This window comes from Telopea speciosissima, chromosome 2 (genome assembly GCF_018873765.1).
Source record: "Telopea speciosissima isolate NSW1024214 ecotype Mountain lineage chromosome 2, Tspe_v1, whole genome shotgun sequence".
NCBI classification, from domain to species: Eukaryota; Viridiplantae; Streptophyta; class Magnoliopsida; order Proteales; family Proteaceae; genus Telopea; species Telopea speciosissima.
In genome coordinates this window covers 73,609,443-73,621,181 of record NC_057917.1, presented here as the reverse complement: position 1 = coordinate 73,621,181, position 11,739 = coordinate 73,609,443, and the positions used below count along the sequence as shown (strand labels likewise).

The 11,739-nt window shown below is 37.8% G+C and overlaps 1 protein-coding gene across 1 annotated transcript; it reads right to left on the bottom strand.

Moving 5' to 3' along the window:
- Positions 1-3,063: 3,063 nt before the first annotated feature.
- Positions 3,064-11,260, bottom strand: LOC122651846 (26S proteasome regulatory subunit 8 homolog A-like). Its single transcript, XM_043845401.1, has 9 exons — positions 10,997-11,260; positions 10,521-10,618; positions 5,900-6,124; positions 5,114-5,176; positions 4,853-5,016; positions 4,218-4,374; positions 4,001-4,099; positions 3,512-3,622; positions 3,064-3,257 (listed from the first exon to the last, which is right to left on the bottom strand). The coding sequence occupies exons 1-9, from the start codon at positions 11,202-11,204 to the stop codon at positions 3,117-3,119; spliced, it is 1,266 nt and encodes a 421-aa protein (XP_043701336.1). The 5' UTR covers positions 11,205-11,260; the 3' UTR covers positions 3,064-3,116.
- Between the last annotated feature and the right edge of the window lie 479 nt (positions 11,261-11,739).

The window sequence follows — 11,739 nt, the reverse complement described above, 5'->3', positions numbered from 1 at the left end:
TGCGAGCTGACTGAACTGAATCTAGGAAAACAAAATTTTCATCATAAAAAACGGTTTCCTTTGTTGCACATTGTATATGTGATTTGCTTGTTCACTCATGAACCATTCAATCACGGTTTATAGTTCTCTGCTGTTGGGACCAGAGGTATTCTAGGGTATCCAGTATTTTATTTCATCTTTCAAATTGCATGTGGGAAGGCACCGGTCCTCCTACATGCCATTTCATGGTAGTAGAACATGCAAGACTGCTCTCCTAAAATTCAATAGAAATTAATGGTGTCTCTTTTTTATTTTTTTTCCTCGTTCTTTCTATATCATGAACAACAATTGCCAAAGTTAGGGATGAGCATCGTCACTTCACTGGCATGTGAGGCTCTAGTCTAACACATAACTGTAAGGTGATATTGTGTAGGGCACCCGTAGAACCACCACCCATAACTGTTATCTTTATAAGTCATTATCAACACCATTCGACCTTGGCCATATGAAGTTATGAACACCTGGATTGTGGTGGTAGTTCAGTCATGTTTATGCAAGTTATAATAGTTAATAAAATAATACTTTAACCAATTGCATTCAATTTATCAAACCATGTATAGCACTAGTTCAAAAGAGTGCATTTTCAAGTAAAAATCATGTAATTCTATTTTATTTCCATGTGAACAGAAAGCTCAGAGCCTAAGCACACATAACCGTGCAAATTCTTATTGGATTTCTCAGATTAACAGTAGTTCAAACCCTAACACACTAAGCTTAACCATGAGGACCAAAGCTGAGAACGACATGCAAAATTGAGCCATTCTGAACGTATAATTTGCAAGTTAATTTGTTGATCAATTTGTGCATAGGAGATCGATCTACTTTGCTGTTTTTTCTCAGCAAAGGAGTATTCATTGACAGGGATTCCTTAGCTAAAGGGTCTAGTACCGGAATATGGAGATAAATGCAGAATTGATATAGATTGTAGTAGGAACTGATGAGTATATTATACCAAGAACAGTGTATAGACTTATCATTGACAGCTGAGATTTTTAAATAATGGCACTCTCTTGAGATTAAATTTTGGCTTCTGGGTATATAACATTGGTGCATATAGGATTTACTTGGGTTAGCTCTAGAAAAAGAGAAAAAAAAAAAAAAGGGGCGTACCCAGTGCACAAGGCTCCCGTCACTGCGGGACTGGGGAAGGTGTCTTAATGTAAACAGCCTTAACCCTGCTGTCGCAAAGAAGCTATTTCCAGTGAACTTGGGTTAGGTCTAGGTTGCAACTTGCAACATAATTGGGCCTCCGGGAAAAACCTTAGATGCTTAAATGCTTTCAACTTAGAACACAGTATAGGAAGATACTGAAAGCTATTGGAATCTCTTCTCGTGTGAGAAGTACTGAAGACATAGGGAGCCATGCTAAACCATATGCTTGTATCATAATAAGCTCAAAGAATCTCACTTACTGTGCTTCATTTTGGTTATAGAGAGAGGCTTTAGCCATGTATATTTTTAAGGGTTAAATACGCATACTCCCTAAAATGCACTCAATATTCCTCATACCCCCCTAAGGTTCTGACAAGTCCACACGCACCCCCTGAAAATTCCACGTAGCACCCCTATTTTACCCCCTAAATGGGAGTTAAATGCTAGAAAATGATCAAACTACCCTTTCTTCTATCTCTTCTAAAATTTGAAAAGACCTAATTGCCCTGACCTATTTGCTAAAATTTGAAAAAACCAAAATGCCCTCATCTTCCCCAAATCATCATCTTCAAAAGTTTAAAACTTTTTTTTTTTTTTTCGGGCAAATAACTTAATTAAAACTGAAAGACCAGCCAGAAAAAGTAGGGTACTTTCAATAATAGACTATTCAATAAACCATGTAAAGTAGGAGAGGAATACCCAATTAACAAGATTTCTGATCAATCTCCTTAACACCCAGCTTTCTTCAGACCCCAAGTCTCAGAGAGGAAGGGATATTCTGTGTCATGCTTTCTCTACTCCCCCATTGGAAACCCCCTACCCCACCCCTTTGCCCTCTTGTGTCCAACTCTATGATTGATATATGCCACTAGCTTACTGAAAGCTGACAGCATCCCCAATCCTCTCCCCTAATTTCTTGATCAGAAATATCTTGAAGAAGATGTAAAATAAGCTGAATAGGAAAAATGTCATCCAGAATTGCTCTTAAAAAAAGTAAGGAGAATATATCATGTGCCGGAGACGCAAGCTGTGCCCAGATACATGGGTGTGGGCAAAATAACCACACTACCCCCTTAAATAGCAGGCCCTTGTGTCTTGGCACAGGCTACGCTGCGATACAACATCAGTTCAAAAAGGTATTATCTACAAAAAACAAATCGATGATTTCAGAGGTAGATCTAGCAATTTTAATACCCTTAAAGAAATTTTATATTCCTATAAACTTACAAAAGGCGTTATAACTCCTCTATAGCCATGCTAAAAAATTAAGGATTGAGGGGATATCCTTGTCTGATGCCCTAGAGGGTTCAATGAACCCAAAAGAACCACCATTTGGTTTAAAAGAAAAGGCACCAGAAGAGTCAAAATAATATACAAGATCATACCAATGCTCATCCAAACCATCAACACTTTAAATTTGATGTTAAAAGATTACTATAAAAACAATGTCAATTCAACACATTCCACATGTCCAATGTCCCCCATCCCCTAACCCACCTCTTTTTATTAGACTACAGTCTACAGATAAATAAAAGGAAAAAAGAATGCTGCCATGCAACACCCCCTAGGCCCTCACGCCTCACATGGGCGATGAAATGACCATCCCACCCCTCCCCTCCCCTCCCCTCCCCTTGGATGCCTGTGCACGTGCTCCCATTGGCACAGGGGCCACGTAATCTGGCAGCAAACACGTTCCCTAAATAAAATTAGAACGTAACACATCAATTAAGAAAAAAAGCTAAGGCACACATAGTGGGCCAAAACTTTCATAGGCACTAGAACTTTGTAAGCAGGCGTCTCCAGTTCAACTTAATAAAACAAATGAGAAGTGTGATCTTAACGAACGGTAATGTCATTGTACCCTTCTGCTGAAAACATTCACGAATCATCCTCTCCCAACCACAGAGTAAGGGTAAAAAAAGAAACTATTTCCATAGTTTTCTCAAAGACATGTTCTTCTCTGTCTCCTTCTTCATGACTTTGGCCACCGCCATCTCAAAATCTTCCTGTGTCACATGGACTCTCCTCTCTCTCAGAGCAAACATACCTGCTTCTGTGCACACTGCCTGCAGCCAGGAGAAGAACAGTTCCAGTGTAAGAATAAATTGTTTTAGGTTCACCCAGAACCAAAACAAGTTCAGATAAATGGTGATAACAAGGATAAATTTGGTTTCAATGTTTGGCCAACAAACTCCCCCCCCCCCCCCTCTCCTTTTGTTTTGGGTTTGGGAGAGGCTGTTCAGGACAAAGTAAATTAACATGGAGATGATGGTGAAGGAAAACCAACAGATAAGATTTAAGCATAACTGGTGATACACACCTTCAGTTCTGCACCAGAAGCACCATTCATTTTCTCTGCGATCTTCTTCAGATCAATGCCACGCATCAAGTTCATTCTTCTTGAGTGTATTTTTAGGATATCAAATCGGGACTGGAAAAAATTAAACAGATGGGTCAGACACTAAATTAGCAAAAGAACTCGCATCATATAACAATCATCATGTACAGATTAAATTATAAATAGAAGAATCTGCCACAAAGCTCAAATATTTCATATTTTATTTCTCTCAACTTCTAGTTAACAAAGCATTGTACTAATAACATGTTGAAATGTCTGTGCCAGCACCTAGATTCCATGGAAGGTTATGACACTGCCAATCTAGACCATATCCTGCACAACTAGTGCCTTGGCCCATGTCAGTTCCAGGCATGGATCTGTTCTGGACCCCTCTGCTAGTGACACTTGCCTTTTATTTTTTTTAAACCCAAGACTGAATTATTAGGATTTAATGTTGAACATGGAACATACCTCCTCATTAGGGTTTGGGAACTCAATCTTCCTGTCGATCCTTCCCGGCCTAAGGAGTGCTTGATCCAGAATATCAATCCGATTTGTGGCCATTAAAACCTGTGGGGGAGAAATGACAAGTTATGACAGGCCCACCGCATGAACTCAGGTTCTTAACATTATGCTGTTGATATTCTCAACAATTTTCAGAATTCAATATTAAGGAAACAATAAGTACTTTAATCTTGTTCGAGGCCTCAAATCCATCAAGCTGATTGAGAAGTTCCAGCATTGTTCGTTGCACTTCACTGTCACCATTTCCAGTCCCAGATTCCATTCGAGCAGATCCAATGCTGTCGATTTCATCCATAAAAATGATTGATGGAGCATGTTCCCTGCAAAAGCAAGATTCACAGAAACTATAGAATGAGAAATAAATTATAACAATCACGTTGAGCAGATGCATAAATTAATATGTCAACATCGGCAACTCAGATGGACAAAGAGCAAGGTTCTAAATCTCGGTTTCAAGGAGGTTGCAGTCAGGCCTGAAATCGAGACGTGTCAGTTCCCATTTCGAGGTTTTGAAACTGGATTCCGTTTCGGCCAGGCCCGAAATCGAAGCACCAAGATTTAGTTGAGAGAGAGAGAGAGAGAGAGAGAGAGAGAAAGTATAGCTACATGTAGTGGAAGCATTAAATCATTCAACTATCTTACAACTAGATATAAGACAAAAATACCGATAAACCTAAAAAGATGGTTATATCAGGAAGGACTTCCACGAAGCAGAATTATCAACAGCTGCTGGTTATATAATTTTTTTGTATTAGACTCAGATATATTAAGTTGTCCAAGGAGGAGAATCAAGTAAACCTGGCCATAACAAAAAGCTCTCTGACCATTCTTGACCCTTCACCAATATACTTCTGAACTAGCTCAGAACCAGAAACCCTGATGAAGGTACAATCAGTGTGATGAGCTACTGCCCTTGCAAGCAGCGTTTTCCCGGTACCAGGAGGCCCATAGAGCAGAACTCCCTATAAAATCCATGACGAAAATTAATTAGCTAGATTTCTGAAATATATCAAAGTCTTGCAAAGTTTATTACATGCAAAGTTGACAAGGTTAAATTACCTTCGGTTGAGCAATTCCAAGACTCTCGAATAATTCAGGGTGTTTGATTGGAAGCTCAATGACCTACAAAAATTAAAGCACAGCAAACATAGAAATTTAAGCAAGGGAGTGTCTAAATGACACCTCCATGGGTATATATGTATTTAACTTGACACCTTCTTTTAATTGCCCTTTTTTCTTATTCCCAAAAGTTCTTTAAGTTAAGGGTATAAAAGGGTTTTCAATAATAATTGGAAAGTGACTCATCACTATGTCATTTTCCAAAGCTGTCCTTGCCATACACGTTTTTTGAATACACATGTGAAATGACACTATTTACCAAGCAAAAAAGTACGATTACAAATTATTTGACACATCCAATAAGAAATCCCTTCAAATAATTAGTACCCTTAAGAGACTCTTAGATGAAATGCATCAAAATAACCAACTCAAAATTCAACTATGAACATTAAACTACGAAAATATTGCAATTTTTTTTGTGCCAAAACAGTACAAAGTTTGAGATAATGAAGGGCCTCCTTTGGGCAATGGATATAGAAGGGCTTTTTGCTCTTTTTGTTTTTTTGCAGCTCAAACTTGAGCCATAGATAGTAAAGAGCCTCCTTTGGGGGATTTCTCTTCCCCTCACAGAACTCTCAACAACAACTAGAATTGATAATGAATATGACTCGTAAAAAAATTACAAAAACAATAAAAGGACCCTTCGAGATAATTCTCATTCTCCATGAATAAGAATAATAACAATGAGAATGATGTTAATGAATTTGAACTGTTCAGTTAACAAACCTCCTTGATCTCTTTGATTTGCTGATCAAGACCGCCAATCATATCATATGTCGAATCAGGAACCTTTTCAACTTTCATAAGGTTCACCAGAGGATCTACTTTGCTTGGCAAGATCAAGTGAAGTACATAGCTATCATTACGAAGAGCAACTCTGGTTGATGGTGTGATCTTTGTGATATCAATGTTCTTATCAATATCCACAACATACTTCCCCTCAGGGTGCACCTAATAAAATACAGAAAGGGAGGGTACAGTTAATGAAATCACAACATTAGGACCCATCTATTGTAACTACAAATAGAAGAGCTAATTTTCACTACTTATTAGTAGAAAATAGATCCAAAATGAGAATGAAAACTCTTTCTGCCTCGCATGCTTCCAAATTCAGATGATATTGACAGGATACACCACTTCTTCGTTTTTTAACCTTTTCAATTCGCACAACGCAAAACTAATGTAGTCATGCCAAGATGGAAGTTATGCTTCATAAGCACGAAACACTGTACTATCCCAGTTGTTCAATTTACTGCCATAGTACAATTTTTTAAGGATATAACAAACTTGCAATTTTATATAACATTAACAACTAAATTGTTTTAAAAAAGACAACTACAGGAAACCATGGCAAAAAGTGAAAAAGAAAGCATAAAAAAAATAACAGTGTCTTATCTGCACAAGCAGCAAAACAAAGAAGTCGGAAATTTCAAATCTCTACCAACAATACTCTAAAAAGACCAATTAGTGACCTGTAAATGACACCCAAAAATACATTGTGACATTTTAACATCTGTTGGTAGGCCATTCAAGTGAGATTCCACAATTATTAAATCCCCCCCCCCAAAAAAATTACAACTGCCAAAAAAAACAAACTTCTAAATTCCCCGTGAAGTCTTCTACACATATGAACCAGCGAATTTCAGCAAATATTGATATTTGAAATTGACATTTATGAAGGTTTCTTTCCAAGTTGCTTTAATAATGTTCAATGTAGAAACAACAATTGTATTTTTTATGTGAGGTTGTGATGTTGCAACAATGCTTATGGAATGGAGCATTATTATTATTTTAAATAATATAATGCAAAACTAACTCATTTCATAAGCCATCACTCTAAATCATAGCTGTCATGGAGTCGCCATGGCGTCCTGGCGCTGAAGAAGCATGCATGGCGACCTACGCCATGGCGTCCCTCTTCGATTTCTTCTTCCTGTCTCTCTTTCCCTCTTCGATTTCTTCTTTATTTCTTCTTTCCCTCTTTGATTTCCTCTTCCTGTCTCTCTTTCCCTCTTCGATTTCTTCTTTATTTCTTCTTTCCCTCTTCGATTTCCTCTTCCTGTCTCTCTTTCCCTCTTCGATTTCTTCTTCCTGTCTCTCTTTCTCTGTTTTGCAACTAAGAAGTCGCCAGATCTGATTCCAGGAATTAAATACTCCTTGTTTAGTTGATTTCTGTGATGAGTTCTTGCTGGAATTGATAGAACATCATGTGGCGATGCTTCGCCTGAAGGTTTAGACTGGACCGAGAAGAGTTGAAGGAGTTAACTCCTTCGTACTGCGCTGTTTTCCGTCCCAGGCTGAGTCGTAAGGTTGAAGACAACCATAAATCCATAATCCGATCGTGGGTTATTACAAACCCTTATTTTTGCTTTTTTCCTGAAGTACCCTTCTCTTCTTTTATTTCCCTTTGTCCATACTTTACACATCCCTCCAAGTTTACCCTTAGTCATTAAATCAAAACCCTTTTATGCCCTTTCTTAGATTCTGCTTAATTACAAGATTGCCATCCTTAAAACTTGAGAAACAATAGAGAAAAAATAAAACATGGCTTGAGTATACATCTATTAAAACATTAAAATAAAATATGGTCGACATGCTCGCCATGGCATGTTGATATATCGACGTGACACCCCTCCACCGACTTGGATCGCCGTGATGACAACTATGCTCCAACCATATCTCTCTGGCATTTATAGCCATGTTACAAGTTGCATTTATCTCCTAATGTATCTTTCACATGACCACTCAATCAAGAATACTTCCATCATCCAAGGAATAAACTCTCCATCATATCCACTTAAATTATAATTTACACCTCCAAATGCATGAAAGGGCCCTAATATGTAGACAACAACAGCACAAGCATTTCTAGTGTAGACCAATCACAAGTGATAACCAGTCCACAAGAGGATCGCAAACTTCAGATCCAGCAACAGTAAATACTTCGATCAGTTCTTAGATTTGTAGGAAATTTCAGATCAATAAAATAAAATCCAAGAAATCGAAGAAGGGAAGAAAAAGATAGGGTAGTCTCTCTCAGATTTGGGTTTCTCACCCATGGCCTAACACCATGTTTTAGTCTCTCACCATACTCTTTCACAGAGGAAAGCACAAAGCTATGTTTTTTTTTATCAATATCATTAATCAAATTCGTGTACAAGGCTGTAGACCCTTCCAACATATAGAAGACTCAAAAATTGAGTCAAACACTAAAAAGGAAAGGCCTAAACATCCAATCCTTAACTAATAATGTAGCATAAACCAACTAGGAAACTAAAATAATGAAAGAAACTGACTCAAAAACAAGACTCTAAATAAACTAATGAAGTAAATCCCATTTTCCTACTTTTTACCCATATTTTAGGCTCATTACAAAGAAAACCCATGGGATCAAAAGCCCAACACATACATAACCCAACCCAAAGCTCATTTCCAATAAAATAAGCCCTTTAGGTGACTTATCTGCATCAATTTCTTCCTTTGATAACTATCTCAAAAACTCAACTCAACTCAACTCAACTCAGCCTTATCCCAGCTAAATGGGATTGGCTACATGAATCAGTTTTCACTGTTTTATTCAAAGCAATACTTGTTACTAGTCCTATACAAAGTTTGTTCATATGGTGTTTCTTTGTTATCCAACATTCAGCTCCATACTTCATCGCTGGTCGATAACTGTCCAAGAAAATTTTCCTTTTTGAGATTTAAATGAATGTCAATCACAAACACTTAGGACACACCCCTCCACCTCATCGCCCCAATCTAATTCTTTAAGCAATATCGATGTAACTCACAGGTTCCAGCACATGTGTAGCTACAGGAACAAGGCCCAAAAACCAGTCCAGAATCGCTCTGGGAGACAGCCTGGTCTGATGTGGCCTGGTTCTTGGTTGGTTCAATGGAGCACGTTCCAGCGGACCAGATTTCCAATTTTGAGGATCATAACATAAGGAATGAGCAAGAACCTATCCAGGTTCATTCCCCCTTTCATCCAGCATATTTTGTGGAAGATTATCTTCAGATTTAAATAGATTTTGAGCTAGCATATTTCCAGATTTAAAGAGGATATCGTCCAGCATGTCAAGCCAATATTCTGTCTACATAATAGGGATCGATCAGCTTTCTTTTTGGCAAATGATTGGCCATATCGACCAACCTTATTTGAAGAGATATTTCTAGAATCGAATTCTGCTAAAGATTAGCCATCTTACAGCCTAATAGAAAATTTTCTTCAGATTTTGTTGGGCCCCATGGCCATTGCATGGAGAAGCCTTTGGAGGGTTATTACAGCTATCATCCTATAATTTAGGGAATTATAGTTTCTTGCGTAGGGGTTTATTAGCAGTTCAATAGTTTCTACTTTTAGGTCTCTTTGTTTGTTAGCTAATTAGTTGGGATTGGGTTTACTTTGTAATTGTTTTTAATCAGGAAAAGTTTATAATGCTGTAATCGATTTGAAGTTAATAAAAGAAAAATGGGCTGAAACAGCTAAGTCGAGTTTGAGAAAAAAGAATGAGCTTGGTTAAAACCATTAATGGCTGTGAGAGACAGCTCCTGAAAGAGGCAGATACGGTGAGAGCCATGGGTGAGAGACCTGGGAGAGAGTGGGATACTCGATCCAATCCTATCTTTCTTTTCTATTTTCTATTTTCTTCTTTGTTTCTATTCTGGTTTTTATTTCAATTCCCTGCAAATCTGAGATGAACAGAGGTTCCCAACTACTGCTGGGATTGATTAATTCAATAGAAGAGTTTGATCTACCATAGTTGCTGTTTGAAGAAAGCCTCAAAATACCCTGTGGATGCTGCTGTTCATTGAAGAGTTTATGATCCTCATATAGAATTGGTTGCAGATTAGCTATTCTACATTAAATATCATCCTCTATTTCTCCTTTATTTTTTATGGAATTTAGGTACCTAAAATTTTTCTTTGATAACTATGTACAAAAGCCAAAAACCATTTTGAGCTATATCAGGCATTAAGTTCCATTCAATTCAGAGTTACCATTCACCAAGCAGTGCCATGAAAAGTACCTTCTACAAAACCATTATAAAGACAGGTCCAACAGAACTTAGCAAAGATAATAATGAATCTAGATAACAAATTGTTAGTATCCCAAACAATGCATATTTTATACATTGAGTGCAAACCATCATAATAAAATTTTCAATATCCACCTCCAGTGTAAGGTATATACAAGGACAGATTATAAAAACAAAGCATAGAAGAGAATTATAAAATAACAGCTCACACCAAACAAAGATGAACACGCTTTTAACAGACAACCAACAGAAAGAAACACACCATTCGCATACTTTTTGAGTACCAACAAAACCCACTGACTCACCTTGACTAAAACCTTGGATTTCCCCATGACCTTTACCACCTCTCCAACATACGATCCAGGCTCCTGAAGCAGTTGTAATTCTTCTCTAAGCATTCTCACTGTTCAGTTCACAATTTTGAACAACATCATAACATCACCAATCGATAACATTTCTGAAAAGGATGAGCAAAATAAACCCCTCACCCAGAAACACAAAGAGCAAAACAAGGTGTAACAAGTCCAAAAATTAATGGATACCCACCAATCTTCGGTTAAGAACCCACTCTTTACGGAAATCCTAAACCAATATTAAAGAAAAGAGAACCCAGAATTTTTTTTTAAAAGTTTAAAATAACTCTCACGAACCCAATCAAGTGAAATCCCAGCGCCCACGACCATGAGCAAGTGAAATCTAGGGTTTTTTCTTCAGAGAAAATATCTATTTAAAAGAAAGAAAGGGAAAAAAAACCTAGGGTTTTGATTAAAGATCGGCATACCTCTAGAATTGAGATCATTACGCTGAGCTTCGAGGCGATTGAGATTGTTAGTCGTTTGGCGAACAAGAAGTTGAAGGTCATGTATATGTTGAAGATAATACTGCCTGAGACCTTCTCCCTGCTTCATGGTCCTAACAATGCACATCTCGTCTCCTGCTGCTGCTGCTGCAGCTTCAGCACGCATTGTCTCGATCGCTGCCGTTGCCATGTTCTCGCTAAAACTAAACTCAAAAAGCGAAACTCCCAGTTGGTTTTTCTTTTCCAACAAGTCTTCTTTGGTTCCTTCGCTCCTCCCTATCCCAATCCCAAATCCAAATAGTTGCCTTGCCACCGACTGCGCCTGGAATTAATTGGTAAAGAGGTTTACACTTCAATATATACTTTTTATTTTTTTAACCGGATCACTTCCCCATACGTGTGAACACATTCTTTTGCTTCCATTAATGCCCCTCTAAGTACCTAACCTCCAATACCTAGGTGGACCCCACTAATATCTTGACATAGGACCCACAAGGATCATTGATATTTTCTTTGGATAAAATGGAGTTGAGAAATGAGAAGCTGTAATCTGAATTGTCATGTCGAAGGAGATCTGCACGCCAAAGATCAAGAGATGAGCTAGAGAGAGGATCGGAGTGGACTCCGAGGTGAATTCCATTATACTTTAAGTGAGTAAATATGAATGATTAATGGTAAATAATCTCTTCATTTTGTGTAGCACCTTCCTATTTATAGGATGGACT

Coding starts and splice junctions, on each gene's coding strand:
- LOC122651846 (XM_043845401.1), bottom strand. CDS start 11,204: ATGGCAACGGCAGCGATCGAGACAATGCGTGCTGAAGCTGCAGCAGCA. Junction 10,619..10,996: donor TAATGATCTCAATTCTAGAG/GTATGCCGATCT, acceptor TGAACTGAACAG/TGAGAATGCTTAGAGAAGAA. Junction 6,125..10,520: donor AATCCAAGGTTTTAGTCAAG/GTGAGTCAGTGG, acceptor GTATTTTATTAG/GTGCACCCTGAGGGGAAGTA.